The 15,701-nt window shown below is 38.4% G+C and overlaps 1 protein-coding gene across 1 annotated transcript in view; it reads left to right on the forward strand.

The window, feature by feature from the left end:
* Window positions 1-15,701, forward strand: part of ABI3BP (ABI family member 3 binding protein) — a 155,782-nt gene that overhangs the window by 104,310 nt on the left and 35,771 nt on the right. Inside the window, exons 38-48 of the mRNA XM_054385863.1 lie at window positions 240-287; window positions 844-918; window positions 1,664-1,738; window positions 2,927-3,001; window positions 3,960-4,034; window positions 4,501-4,575; window positions 6,785-6,859; window positions 7,311-7,385; window positions 8,505-8,570; window positions 8,891-8,959; window positions 15,467-15,562. Of these exons, the coding sequence (XP_054241838.1) occupies window positions 240-287; window positions 844-918; window positions 1,664-1,738; window positions 2,927-3,001; window positions 3,960-4,034; window positions 4,501-4,575; window positions 6,785-6,859; window positions 7,311-7,385; window positions 8,505-8,570; window positions 8,891-8,959; window positions 15,467-15,562 (804 nt within the window). The remainder of the gene's footprint in view (window positions 1-239; window positions 288-843; window positions 919-1,663; window positions 1,739-2,926; window positions 3,002-3,959; window positions 4,035-4,500; window positions 4,576-6,784; window positions 6,860-7,310; window positions 7,386-8,504; window positions 8,571-8,890; window positions 8,960-15,466; window positions 15,563-15,701) is intronic.

Genomic DNA, 15,701 nt, shown 5'->3' on the forward strand with positions numbered 1-15,701 from the left:
ATATTTACATACTACTTAACTTCCAAGCCTCTGTAGCAGCTGACAGTTCTGAGAGCATCAGCTGAACCTTCATCTTAAGTATATATTCACTAATTCCACCAATAAATTACTTTTTCAAAAAAAATCACATTTAATCATGTGTTCCAACTTGAAAATAATCAGTCATGTGAAAAGGACTACTTTTACCATTTTGCTTGTACTTATCACTAATTATGTGCACGTTCTTGTGTTTTATGAAGTTTTAGCACCTACTACATTTACAGTTGAACGACCAAAGGCAGCAACAGGTAAAGACGTTACCCTGGGTTGATCATTACTTTTTTCCCTGCTGCTTCTTGAACAAACACCTATATATCATCAGTCTGGTTTTCACAAGCCATCTGTCTGGGGTTTTAACTCATTTTCTTTTCTGCTTACTGAATTGAATTCTACTCTGTTCCAGGTATTGAAAGATTCCTAGCTGTTTTGTTGCCTTCACGGAAAATTTCTTCCACCCTCACACATTGTAATTTCTTTGATACTTCTAGGAGACAAGCATGCCGTGGGTATTTCAATTACAAGCACTGAAATACAGATGGAAACATCTCTGCTGTAGTTTTCTGTGTTCTTCCAGTGTTTGTTGCTTGACTCCAGATTTTGCTTACTTGATCAATTTTCCATGGATGTTTTCATTGTTATTTTCTTTTCTTTTTATATTCCTGTATGTATCTGATAGTCATTTTTTTCAGTCTCCCATAAAAGGATCTTGTTTTCCTTTGCATGCATGAGACATGTAGTGCCTGTGCAGTAAATCTCTCCAGTTTCTGAAGACTGTAAACCCTTACATTAAACTTTTTCTTTCAGCTCCTAAAGAACCACAACATACTCCTTTTAAACCTAAGGCAGCTCACACCCCAGACGCTCCACACAGCAAAGCTGGTAAATTATCCAGTCTTTTGTCAAGTTGTTTTTGATAACTGAGCAACTGCTTTCAGGGTGGGCAGTGGGAGGTATTGTCAACAGTACATTTGCTGATGCTTATTGGATTTTTAACTTTCTCAGTGCAAAAAGAAATTATTTTAAAAATAATTTAATCATTTTAAATCACTGAATATCATCCTAACTTATTAAACCTCTACAAACCTGCATTTAAAGTCTCACCACAACTGTTCCAGGATGGTTTATATATATGTGGATATTACCAGAAGAAGAAATAGTAGTGACTTGTGTGTTTAAAATAATGATAAAAAGTTATTCACAATGTGTACATGAGCAACATGCCTCAGTTTTCTGCACCATGTTTTTGAAACTCTTAGGAGCTGTTGCAGTACATCTCCTTTATATATGCACTTCCATCCAGATTAGACTGAGAGTTCCCTTCAGTTGTATTTTAGTTAGGAAAATCCCTATCATATATCTGACTGACTTGTATAATACAATCCATTATTTCATTAAAGGGTTGTTATTGTTAATTTTGAAATATCTAGGTGTTTAAAACAAACAAAAAAATTCTCCCAACTCTGTAACTATAAATCTCTGAGGGTAAATTCTCATTGCTGTTTTAAAGCATCCCTTTCATGGTGTCTATAGTATAGTGCTGAAGGCCTGGGGTTTTTTAAGGGGCAGGAGGGACAGGGAGAGTCTCTTCAATATTCTGAGAATTTATTGAAATTCTTTCCAACAGAAATCATTCCAACCTTCTATGAACCACATACTACTATGATTCCTCATATTCCTGAAAGAACAAAGGCAACATTGGGTAATCAAGTGTATTTCATAAATAATTATTCTATTTTTCATTCATGATAGAGAAGACATTCTTAGAGAGAGATCATTACCTGATGTTAAAAATTAATAATGACGTTTCACTCTGTCTCTAGGTACTTGGTTTCCCTTTGGTCTTGATAAGTGTAATAATGCATGAGTTCATGTACCCTTGAAGGTTCTTTTCCTCATCTTCTAGCCTTTCCAGTCAGGATGATTCAATGTCCTCAGGTGTTATGTATTTTCCAGTAAAAGGAGATTTTATTTAAAGAGTAGGTAGTAATTCTTGTAATTTCTACATCTGAGGTGTGGATAGTGTCATCCTAAAATATTCTCCTGCTTCGTTCTTTGTGTTAGAAGACTCCTGCAGGAGCAAATGATAAGGCGTCAACTATATGGCATAACATATACCAAAACAGACTAGCTATGTGACCCTCAAAATCAAATACTAGCTTTTAAAGCCAACTTCTGGACTAACTTCTAGTCATCTATGTTGGGAAAACTTGCTTAAATACATGAAACATTAGCTGACAATTCATTCCTCTTATCTTAAATGTCAGATGTAGACCAAATAAGAATAATGAATCCAAACAGTAGTATTGCTTGAGCAATCGTTGTTAATTACGCAGCAGGAGTATTGCTTGAGACAAATATTACAAAGACTTCTCACACTGGTGTGGATCACAGACTAGCAAGTGCTAGGATAACCTGTAGTAGTAAGAGATGCCTACATGGCAAGAATTTCTAACACAACAGTATGAAGACAACAAGATTGGATAGTTTAAATGTAAGAACAAAGAAGATAATTTATAAATCAAGTCTGCTGTGAAGGGTCTCCTAAAAATTAAGTCCTCAGATAGTCAGGCATGGCAGATGTGGAAGATGAAGGCTACAACAGTCTGGGTTTGCTCCATTATTCTTCTGTATACTGTTTGTGACTATGTTCTTCACTCCTTCATGAAAAGTTAAAAATTTTCATGTAATGTTGGGGGAATCTTTTTATGTCAGCAGCCATTTAACTTGTTTTCCTTTCTTCGCAGCAATTCCACCTGATTAATTTTCAATTTTACCCTTACATAATTTGTCTTAGTACAGATCAGGCCATACTTATACTCCTTGTGTGCTACGAAACCACCAGGTTTTTTTCAGTTATTGTTCTGGGTGCTGTTTGTTTCTATTTCAGTTCCAACTGAAAAAGAGTTTGTTCATACCAAGCAAAAAACATCTGAAAAACCAAGAGTGCCACACACCAAACCCGGTAACGGAGTCATTCTTTCACTTCTGTGTGTTTGTGTTTAATCATTCTTTCCCTTAACCTTGAATATTGTATCTTTCAACAGATTTATTCATAACTGGTTTTGTGCTGAAATAAATGCATTACACCTAAGTCTGCCAATCTAAAGCGTGCCAAAACCACACTGAAAATAGTAGTGGAATTTGTAGTTTAGCATCAAAAGCGGTTTTCCTCCTTTCTGTTACACATGAAAAATAATGGCTAAAATGTAAACGTGAGTACTGACAAATTTTGATAGCCTGCGTTCTCTCCAATTACTTCTCTGCAGTATCTCTGGAGTATCTGAAGTCTACTTTTCTCTATCACAAAGACACTTCTCTGTGAGCATTTTTTTACCCATAAAATATAACAAAACTCCTTTGCAATGCCTTGTACAACAAGCAACTGACATTTTACAAGAGCTTGTAGTAATAAGACAAAGGGGAATGGATTGAAGATGGAAGATGGTAGGTTTAGACTGGATATTAGAAAGAAATTCTTTACAGTGGAGGGTGATGAGACATGTGAACAGACTGCCCAGGGACGTTGTGGATGACCCCTCCCAGGAGGTGTCCAAGGCCAGGTTGGACAGGGCCTTGAACAACATGGTCTAGTGGAAGGTGTCCGCACCCATGGCAGGGGAGTTTGATTTAGATGACTGTTAAGTTCCCTTCCAACCCAAATTGTTCTATGATTCTGTGCTAAAACTGAAACAAAATAATCTGTAAAACAGTTACAGGGGGCTGAGTCTCTTCCTATTTTTGTTACAGAAGGAATGTATATGAGAAACTTACAGAAAGATTGTCTGTCAGCAGCTGATTTTTAAGCTATTCTCCTACTCTTTAGTTTGGAACATTTTGAAAGTTTTAGAAACAGTGCAAATACTACTTTGTTTCTATTGTAGTTTAATATTCTAAGATTCTTCACATTTTCTCCTTAACAGCAATACATCAGACAACTCCACAACCAATTATTGCAAAATCTTCTACTACCACTGAGCATTCAAGGGCAACACTGGGTAAATAAGTTTTCTTAAAGTTAAGCTGCTGGTGTTTTTAATTTTTCAATAGGAGAAATTTCTGGAGAACATGCTCTCGTGTAACCTCATTCCATTATTCCTTCATTCTCTTTACATACATATGTTTCTTAATACAGATGAGTCTTAGTTCTAGCCTAAAAGTAAAACAGAAATAGCCTACAGCATGTTTGGTCAGAAGACTGTCTTTGTCAGATGTCCAAATAAATTCATTGGTCTAATTCTTCTTCTAGAGCCAGAATTTTAGCCATTAATTCAACTTATCCTACAGCGCAGTGCTAGGACTTCTCTGTGTTTTGGATAGACACTTTGTTTCAGGTTCCAGATGTCCATGGAATTATTATTGTCTTTTTTTTTTCCAGGCATTTGTGGCATGCGTTTTCTGTGGGCTAAATATGGCATTGGATCATGAATTGTGAAGAATAAAATAATATTCTTTTTCTTTCAGGTCCAAAAGAAACACTGCTCATTCCTTCCAAACCCAAAACATCTGTTGGGCCAGAAATACTACAGACTAAAACTGGTAATTTCAACTTTTAACTTTAAAAATTGTTATTGTGGCACTGCCTTAGTTGCACTTCTTGCCATCATTCAGGACTGCAATCATGTTATATGCATGATATGTAGGCAGAAACTAGTGTCGTTGTTAGCTGAGAATATGTTAATCATGATACCAAATACCCAAGAATTGCATCAAATTCCATGGAGAGCAGAAATTAAAATGGCTGGGTTTTTTTTAAGGTATTGGTTGAATTGCTGGGTTGTAGCCATTAAAAACGTGAGGACTTCAATTAATTTCAATAAAAATATACTGCTGTACCCAGCTTCACTAAGTTATTTTCTTTTGGGGTATGTAACTACCCTAAAGACATTTGCTTCAATTTCTTAAATACTTTTGAAACTTGGCTTACAGAATCTTAGTCCAAGATAGTTACTAAGAGTATAGGTCCCTGCTTGAGAGTTGGACTCGTTGATCTTAAAGGTCTTTCCAACTGAAACAATTCTATGATTCTATGATTAGGGGTGCACAGGTATAACGAAGGATGATGATACGTCAGCTTCACCCTGGGTGTAATTATGGCAATCAAAATAAGCAGTCTAGGAGAAAGATCTATTTTCAAAAAGCCTTATTTTGAAAAGCTTTCTGTTAAGTAATCAAGTTAGATTCTAGGTGCCAGTTGAACGAGATGTCATGCTTTGGTAGCACTATAAAGTTAGTTTTAGGTGAAGAATTTAAGAAAACAGAATTTAGAGACACTATTTTCCTTTAACATTTTAAATCATTGTAATGATATATATGCAAAATAAACTATTGTTAAGAAAGTTGTTAAATATAAATGGCATTATTTAGCCACTGCCCTTTCCAGCTTCCATATTTTAACCTTGTCTCTGAAACACAGAGACAGATGGATGAAGGAATTGAGTGCACCCTCAGTAGGTTTGCAGGTAAGACTAAATTGGGTGGAGAATGTTGATCTGCTTGAGGGTAGGAAGGCTCTACAGAGGGCTCTGGACAGGCTGGATAGATGGGCCTACATCAAGCATATGAGGTTTAGCGAAGCCAAGTACTAGGTCCTGCACTTGGGTCACAACAATACATGCATGCTACAGGTGTGGGGCAGAGTGGTTGGAAAATTGCCTGACAGAAAAGAACCTGGGGGTGCTGCTTGACAGCTGGCTGAACATGAGCCAGCAGTGTGCTCAGGTGGTCAAGAAGGCCACCAGCATCCTGGCCTGGATCAGCAATAGCATGGTAAGCAGGAGTAGGAAGGGATCAAGTGATCATGCCCCTGTACTTGGCACTGGTGAGGCCACACCTTGAATACTGGATTCAGTTTTGGGCCCCTTACTAGGAGACATTGATGTCCTATAGTATGTCCAAAGAAGGGCAACAAATCTAGTCCAGAGAACAAGTCTTATGAGGAGCAAGCTGAGGGAACTGGAATTTTTTAGTCTGTAGAAGAGGAGGCTGAGGGGAGGCCTCACTGATCCCTGCAGCTACCTGAAGCGAGGTTGGAGTGAGATGGAGGTTCCTCTCTTCTCCCTAATATCACATATTAGGATGAGAGGAAATGGCTTGAAACTGTGACAGGGGAGGTTTAGGCTGGATATTAGGAAACATTTCTTAATTGGAAGAGTAATCAGGCTTCAGAATAGGCTTCCAGGCTGGAAGCCACAGTCCCTGGAGGTGTTCAAGAAAAGGGTAGACATAGCTCTTTGGGACATGTTTTGGTGGCTATGGTGGTCTTAGGTTCATGGTTGGACTTGATGATCTTTTCCAACCAGAACAATTCTATGATTCTATGTAGTGTGTGCCTCTGCTTGTCAGTCTCTTCCTTTTAATCCAGTAACTTGGATATCTTTTGCTATGTTCAATCAAATTTGAGTGAGGGAAGAATGTCTGAAAGGTAAATGAGTTACTAAAATCTTTTAGGATTTTTTTTTTAGGGAAGTGCAAATTAAGACATTCAGTGTGAGAAAAACCAAACACTGTCAGAGCTCCTACCTTTAGGGCATTTGTTCTGAAGTTGGTGGGAGAATAATTGCACTGTCTGGCTGTAAGCATGAAAATACATCCAGACTAACCAGAACACATGTCTGTCTCATGTTTGTTCAAACTGTCTTAGCAGATGTGTAGACAGGATTTTTTAGGAAACAAAGGACAGAGATCCTTTGTGAAATTCATCTTCTTTAATTTCACTTATCACAGAACAATGTTTTATTTCTTGTAGCTCCAAGGGCAACACACCTGGGATCAATTAACCTTATAACAGTTCATGTTGTTGACGGGTCCAAAATGACTTTGGGTAATGCGAATACGATGTCAGATTATTTTTCATAAAACTTCACTTTCTCTGCTTTTGCTCTATGGCTAAGTCTACACTTTAATCAACACAAATGTCTTGATATATCTTTATTGCATGTTCATTTGTTAGTTCCATTCCAGTGCATGTAAAGAATGTGATGGTTTTAAGTTCTTCCAGCCGTTTTTTCTTCCATGTAATCCTTTCTAGAAATAAGTACTTCATGAAAAAGGCTGAGAAGTCAATTAAAAAGGCACTGTCTGATCATCTTCTTTTGCCTTACTAATGATATGTATCTTCCCAGTCTTGAGAAGTGTTTATAAAGACTGACAAAGTCTTGATGCAGTCTTTATAAAGTACACAAAGACAGTTTGAATTTTCCTTCCACCTGTGGTGTCTTATATTTAAAAGGAAATTATTTGCATTTGACAAGCAATAATATCTTCACTTTCAGCTCCTAATGAAACGTACCACATTTCACCCAAGCCCAAAACTGCTCTGGCAACTGAAATTCCACGATTCAGTTCAGGTAATTCTTAGGAATTTCATAAATGGTTGTAGTGAGAGTCTGTAGAACTTAAGTAAAATCAGTGTGCTTTAAAGTTTAATGGTCTGTTCACGAATACCTTTAAAACTCTTTCAGACATACAGCACAACAATTTATTTTCCCCCTTATCAGATGATTTTTGTTCATTGATCTGAAAATCAAGGTTTAATAAATATTGCCCCAAAGATGATATGAAGCTTTTAAAAGGACTAGTGCGGTGTACTAGACCCTCATAGTATCGCAGACATAAATGACATTGACTTCTACATTTTTCCTTATAGATTACCAAACCTAAATCTAATAAAGCTTTTCCCAAATGTAAATGTAAAAAAATGAAAAATGTGTTCATTCCTGCATAGTATTTTGTCTGACATGTCAGAGAGCCTAGATTAAGTGTTGTGGATAGAATCATTATCAGATTCAAATATCAAATAGCTAGATTTATTTCTTTTAAAATTAGAGTTACAGACTTTGATTGTTTGGCACAAGGACTACTGCATATAGCTTTCAGTCTGATTCACACAGATTCTGTAACAACTAGAAAATCATGATTATTTTGCAAATGAAAGGAAACTTTAAGAAGAGATTGACTTCAGATTTTAACTATTGTGATGACACTATACTTCAGTAGCCCTACACAGTGTCTGCTTTTGAAGGCTTCCAGTGTTTTTCTTGGTGATATTTTAATGTTTCATGTTTTTACCTGAATATTCCATTGGGGGGGCATTCAGTTTAGTATTTTATTTTGAGGTAGGTTGGTTGGTTGGTTTTTTTCTCACAGAACTTAATTAAATGTCTTAAGGCCATGTATACCTTACAGAGCTAACTCTGTATCCATATGCATTTGGGTAACTGGTGATAAACATTTTATATCTTTTCCTAAACTTAAGCGTGAAGGTAACTGGTCAGACTGGTGCATGATGGAGTCATCTGACCACTAAGAAAGGCATTTTCAACATGCATTTTGGGTTGGAACTTACAGAGTTCTCAAATACCCTTTTTGCTCTATGCCATTGGTGCATGGACCTTTTTTTCTGGCAAATTACACTGCTCTGTGTTCCTTTTACATGTAAGATTTAAACTGTGCCTTATTTCTTCTAGCACCTCATAAAACACGTCTCACTTCTGCAAGACCAAAGCCATCTGATAAAGCACAGACCAGACCTGGTAATAATCGTTTATTCAGTTTGGGATAGGGATGAGCTTAATTAATTAATTTCATCTATTCTCAGTGGAATTTTAAGAGTTGCTGGGAAAAGAAAGGGAAAAAAAAAAAGAAAAAGGAAGAAAAAGAAGAAGAATGTATTTCTCTTTTTAATTAACTGGTATAAATTTAAAGCTTTTTCAAGTGAGACCAAAACTGCATGTATCATCACAGCAATACTTTTTCTTCTCTCATGAGGAATTGTAGGAATCGTATAAAAGTCTTTTGGGTTTTCTTCTCATGGAACTTTTTTCTTTTTTTCTTCTTTTTTTCTGTCTGACAGCTCTTAGTGAAACCACAGTAGCACCAGCAAGAACAAAAGCACCTGGACTGCCAAAGTGGATTGTGCCAGGTAAAGCTGTGGTTTGGGAATTGTTTTTTTAACTTATCTGTAAAAGACAGAATGTGACTTCCTCAAATTGTCTTCTCAGAATATGGTAAGCATATTCTGCTGCTATTGGTCATGCTATATAATTCCAAGTGCCATTACGAAATGATATTGACAAACAACCACTGTAAACTCACAGGTAGATTATTATGTGGCTACTGGTTTTTGATAATTTTTAGATGATAAAAAACTTCAGAAAACAGCTCCACGAAGAAGGACCTGGGAGTCCTGGTGGACAGTAAGTTGACCATGAGAGAGCAATGTGCCCTCTCATTAAGAAAACTCTGTTCATCAGGTGGAGAGAGGTCCTCCTGGCCCTCTGCTCTGCCCTAGTGAGGCCTCATCTGAAATATTGTGTTGGGTTCTGAGCTCCCCAGATCAAGAGGGACAGGAAACTACTCTAGATTGTCCAATGGAGGTTATGAGGATGGTGAAGGGACTGGGATATCTTTCTGATGAGGAGCAACTGAGAGACCTGGGGCTGTTTAGCCTGGAGAATAGAAGGCTCATAGGGGATCTGCTCTGTCTGCAAATATCTGAAGGGTGAGTGGCAAGAAGATGGGGCCAGTCTCTTTGCAGTGGTGCCCAGTGACAGGTCAAGGAGTAACAGATACAAACTGGAACACAGAAATTTCCACCTCAACACAAGGTAAAAGTTTCCCGTAGAGATGCCAGAGAACTAGAACAGGCTGCCCAGAGAGGTTGTGGGGTCTCATTCGCTGGAGACTTTCCAAACCTGCCTGGACACATTCCTGTGTGGCCTACCCTAGGTAATCCTGCTTTGGCAGAGGGGCTGGGCTCAACAGTCTCAAGGGGTTCGAACCCCTAGCATTCTGTGATTTTGCGACAGGTGTAGAATAATTACCGAAAACCACCATGTTGAACAGAGTTACCCAGGTGTTAAAGTGCAAGTCAGAAGGATTATAAAAAAGCCTTAAAGACAGGTATCTTGATAGCTAACATATATGTGTTATATTCATATTAGACCTACTGATATTCTGACTGTTGTACTTGGAGTATATGATATTCAAGTTGGAATAGTTCATCACTGTCATGGGTATTAATATGAAATCTTAATAATATTATTTATATATTATGCTATTTATTACTATCAAAAATTATTAATAACCTTTTAATGGAGTGTGTGTATATTATATATATATGTATGTATGTATATATGATAGTATCATGCAGATTTTAGTGTACAGTTGTGGATATAATCACATAATCTGGTACAGTTTAACAATTTTGAACCAAATTAGAAAAATACAAAACAATTATTCCATAAGGACTAGGCTGCAATTTGCTGTTTGTCCAGGAATGACTCAGCAGGCACCTGGCTGTTGAATACAGTGGTGAAGCTAGGTGCCAGAGCACATACAGTTAAAGGAACCTTTCAAAGAGACTTGAACCAATTTTCACTCATGAATTATAATTCTGGGCATTACCAGGCTGCTGCATTATAATCCACAAATTACAGCACCGTGCAGGGATTTTAAACAGAACCAAATCTGGTGTTAAACATGTGAGCACTGGAAAGATACAGTTTCACTGGTGAAGGCTCCTTGTTAAGACGGTTGCTGAGCTGGTCACTATGCTGGTTGCTCGGGCTCAGCAGCGCCGTGGCTGGCTCCTGGGGATGGTCCCCACCGGACATGGTGGAGGTAGCTTTCTCCCGCTACTGCAGGGGTGCGACGTGGGCTCTGTGGGTGTGTGCTGGAGACTGTTTCATCTGGAACAGGCTCTTGGGTGACTCCCAGTGCTGGCACTGCTGCAAAGTTTGCAGGATGCTGTGGGGGAGCACTTTCCCTCCCAAAGCAGCTGGAGAGCATGGGTAGGGTGGCCACGTTTAGCAGCTTTCCTGTTGGTTCAGCTCTTGGCAGCTGCTTTTCCTGGAGCTTCTTCCAGGGCTGTGGCAGCTGGGTTGCCCTGGCACTTGGGCTCTCAGGCATGTGGAGCAACGGGTGGCAGCTCCTTCTCCCATGACTTAGTGGCCAGCACAGAAGGACCTGGGTGCAGTTCTGGCTTTATGAGCAGGCACACAAAGGGTGGCTTTGGCTTGCAGGTCTGCAGCTTTTATGCTTGTGCCGATATGCTTAGAACTGCTGAAAGAGATTCAGAGAAGTTCTCCCTGGTTGGCAGGGGCATAGATTCTCTTACAACTCAGGTGAGGTCCTGATTCTCCATGGGCCTTGGCCAACAGGTCTCTGTCCCTTCAGGGTGTGGTTAGGCATCTTCTTCCTACTGGTGAGACTGCAGATATGATGCTAAGCTGGCTGTAGTTTCAGTGCAGCTTATGCAAAGAACTCTTTGCTGGTTCTGGGTAAGCTAAGGCACGACGGCACTTCTTGGGGGGGTAAGGCTTCTCTCCGGAGTGCAGACAAAGCAGAGCACATGAACGAGGGCAGAGCACATGCAAGAGAGTGCAAAGGAGCAAAAGAGCAGTAGAGTGAGAGTGAATTGTTTGCAATTTGGGTAATATTTAGAATTTGCTCGAGGCATGGATTTAGCCAATAGTCAAACGCTTGGTAAACACATCACTAGCCTATGGCAAAGCGTATGGCCAGAATATGCCCATATTTGGAAGAAGCACAAGCACAGCACAAGTATCCCTCACGGTGCGCACGTGCTCTTGTTTACCCCAAACAAGGGAGGCTGGGTTGTTTACCCTGGCTTGTTGGCACCTGGCCATTTGGTTTCTCAGCTCTGGGTGGAGTACCCACTCCAGAAAAGAAGCGGAAGGAGGGTTTGAGCAAAACATGTAAGGACATGTTTTGGTGATATTTGGGGCATAATTCTGGGCATAATGCAGTATTTACCACAATCACCAAGAACGTTCTAGATTGATGGATGATAAAGAGGATGATACCTGTCCCTTCAATTTACATGTCCTTACACACAGGGGTACCATACATCCATAAGCACAAAGATTTATTCAAAATATTGTTTTGGTTTGGCTTGGTGAAAAGTAATTTATCTTTTTTCAATTATACTTGATTTTCCCATCCAATCAAAATAAGGTTGTCAGTGCTGCTTTCAACCTTACAGCATTACCTTTAGACATTACATAACCTTTCATTCTTCTGAAGAAGAGACCATTTACTGAAGAGCCATGGATATTCTGTAGTTCGAAGACTAGTGCAGATATTATAATTCCTTGCTGGGATGGCACTACTGTTGAAGGCTCTCCAGTTCTTCCTATTTGTGCTCATTAGCATCAGTGCAAAGACATTTCAACTCATGGAGAGTGTGCTTGGCAGCTGCAGGGCCCAGATGATAAGCAGTGGAGTTTGTTTTTTCCAGCAGCGGCACATGGGATTGTGGCTGGTTTCCTGGCAGTCTTTTCAGTTTCCAGGCTAGCTGTAGTGCCAGGTGGTAAACTTGACTGTGGGAAAGAGGCCTCCTCATGACCAACATTCCTTTTAGTTTTCTACCATATTCTAGCTATTTTGCCTTTAATTTTATTTTACTGTTGTGGGGTTTTTTATTTGTTTTAATGTATTTAACAGCTTGCTCAGGTGGAGGTTTTTAATTCAATCTGGATAGTTTAAAAGCTTCTCATGATCTGTTATGCTTCTGGACAGCCTTCAGCAAATAAACTTTGTCCAACATTTCCTTTTCCCATGCGAAAGAGCGAGATAGTTCGTTATCATTAATGTGGCCATTAACTTTGCACTGTATTTTATTTTCATTTTTGAATCTGTGACTGTACAGCCAAGTTCTAGAGGAACTCAAGTATCGAGGTATTTCAGTTTGTTTTATCAGAGGTACTTTTTCCAGTTCTTCCCTTAAAATAATCCACCTTCTAATGGTATTTCTGCTATTAAAAATGCAGTGGTTAGTTTCTAGGTATTCCAGACCATATCAATATTTCCAGGAACCAAAAAGATAGAAGACACACACTCATGCAAGCAGTTCTGTTAAAAGCTTAGATAAATGCCTGAAGTCAAAATGCTTAAAATAAGCAAATTACATTAGCTAGCATGAGGTAAATGCTATGAGAAAGCAGTTTGATAGTGAAGGTACCTTGTAGGAAAACACTAACAAACTTTTATGTAACTTTAAAGTGAATTGAAACATTCAAAAGGAGAATCTGTCAACAGGGAAATCTTGTGGTTTGATCAGCTTTATTTAATCTGAAAGTTTGACTTACTTTCATTAGTAAACAGTGGAAGTTTCTGGGGAAAAAATGAAATAATTAATTCTTCTCTCTAGAATGTCCATAGTATTTTGTTCATTCCTAGCTGATGTAACTTAGCAAAGATTGTGATTCTAAATTGGGTCATAAGGAGCAGGACAGGGATAGGCCTTTCTGTAGACATTAAGAGGCAAAACTGAATTAATGGATACTTGAGCGATTTAGTATGATTTAGTCAATGTGTTGGTGCATTTTGTTAATGTGTTTGTAGTGAGATGAACCTAAGAAACTAAATATACTATTCACTCAGACTATGACCAGTTGGTGCTGGTCTTCTTGTGCCTCTTCTCCCTTGAATACTATTGCAATGAAACACTGATTAGCACTGCTGCTATATATAGCTGAAGATCTAATTATCCACTTTAGTTACCTGAAGACAGATTGCAGTTACATAAAACCACATGATGTGTTTAGAAATTTTACTCACAAGGACCAGGTACTACAAGTCTCATTAATCTTAAGCAACATGTCCATACTATGGACTTGCAGATTCCTAAGGTATACCCAGCAAAAATGTTCAAATAGTGACATAACTGAAAAATTATTAGCTTCATGCTGTTAAAATACTAGTTTAATCTCAAAACAAACTGATCACCAGATTATAAATCTGACTGTAATGTTTAGGTCATGTTGGAAAAGGGTTGGAATTTAGTAGTTCAGTTTTGAGATTTATTTATTTTAAATACATTAGCTTTCAGGTGGGTTTTTTTTCAAAGTCATGAGAAAGAGTAATTCTCTTTGTTGTTTTTTTTAATTTATTTTTTTCACAAACATGATGAAATTGCAATGCATCTTCTCAGTTTACCTTATATAGATGTTTTATAAAGCAAATATAATTATTTTGTTTAGAGTAAGCATACCAATTTAACAGCCTGGCTGTACTATAAATATCAGCATGTAAAATAGTTGTTATGTGCCAGGAGTGGTTGTGTTGATCTTCTAATGTCATTTACTTCAGGTTTTTTAGAATGCGTTTATGTAACTTTTAAGTAAGATTTTCCATTATATACAAACTGACTTTTATGTACACTTTCCATCCAGTACTCCAAATTTAGTATATATTTCAGTCAAAATTGTTCTTGCCATTCGATACAGAAGAAAAGCAAAGATACTATTTTGGGGAGAACAAGTTTGCTGTTTGCAAGGATCAATGGACATACTGGAAAACGAAAATGTTCTCTGTATTTATCTTTCTATCAGTTTTGGTTTAACTCATCTATTATCTCTTAATCTTAGTGTATTAGTTTGGGTTAAATTAATGAGGCAGGAATTATAAAATACAGTTATTTTTATTTTCCCAAAACCCCACCCCAAAACTATGCACAGAACTGATAAAATTATTTACAGGTTCTATTCGGTCGTGAATTCTTCCAGGATGCTTATGACAATTTTGACACAATTTAGAGAGTTCAGAGACTGGAAAAAGCTATGACAGAAACAGCTTCACCCACTTATAAAGCAAAGGCCGACCAATAACCCTTAGGAAGATATGAGCAGGCCAGGGTTTACTTATGAGAATCAGAGTAGAAATTTGGGGATGGTCCCCACCTCACTCTGCTGACAGGCTCCAGAAACTGTCCATTTGTAATCCAATTCATGCTCTTGGCGACGGGCGTTTGCGTGGTTCCTGCATGGGTAAACTGAGGCACGATGCTATTCTGGTGGCAAGGGGAAAGAAGGCTCAGCCACTCTGGCTGTCTAGGCGCTGACTTCTCTGACTTGCACGTGTATGGCTCGTGGCTTTATCCCAAGGCTCTGGATCAGACACTCGAGGCAGGGCAGGGCTTGAAGCAAGGTGGATCTGAGCAAGGCGCCTAGGCTACCTAGCCACTTGTATATATATATAAAATGCCAGAGGTCACTTGGTCCAATGGGGCACTAAAGCTAACATGTAGCTGCACAATGGAAAGTTCTGCCAGCCTATGACCATAAAAAGCAGAGGCAAGGGCCTTGTATCTGTGGGAGCTTACGTGCTCTGACCCCAGATAGGCATCTTGTTCACCAGACAGGCAAGGTCCTGTCTGAATTTGTACTGGGCCATGTGTCATGGCCTTACCACCACACTTAGTCATTCTCACTTTATAAATAAATTTCTTTCAAGGAATGCTTAAAATTAAATTGCAGGCTCTCTAACCACAGATCACTTTCTACTTACTTGAATGGGAAGACAACAGTAAGTTATCAGTAAAAATATAAGTGGGCCATAGGTTTGAATATACACGATATACAAGTATTCCATGACTTGATAGATACTCATTTTCATTTTTTCACAGATGATGTGTATACACCTGAAGATATCATCAGGCAAATTGGTGTGGATGTGAAAAAGCCATTGGAATATATTGATACCTGGGAAAAGCCAATTTCTGGTAAGGTTCAGGAAAAAAAAATTGGCAATATAAATGCCCCCTAAAGTTATGAAAAATAAAAGTACTGCCTTTCCTACACAAAAAGCACATCGACTAGGAACAGAAAATAATTCATAGAATCATTAAGATTGGAAAACAC

This window comes from Indicator indicator, chromosome 1 (genome assembly GCF_027791375.1).
Source record: "Indicator indicator isolate 239-I01 chromosome 1, UM_Iind_1.1, whole genome shotgun sequence".
Classification (NCBI taxonomy): domain Eukaryota; kingdom Metazoa; phylum Chordata; class Aves; order Piciformes; family Indicatoridae; genus Indicator; species Indicator indicator.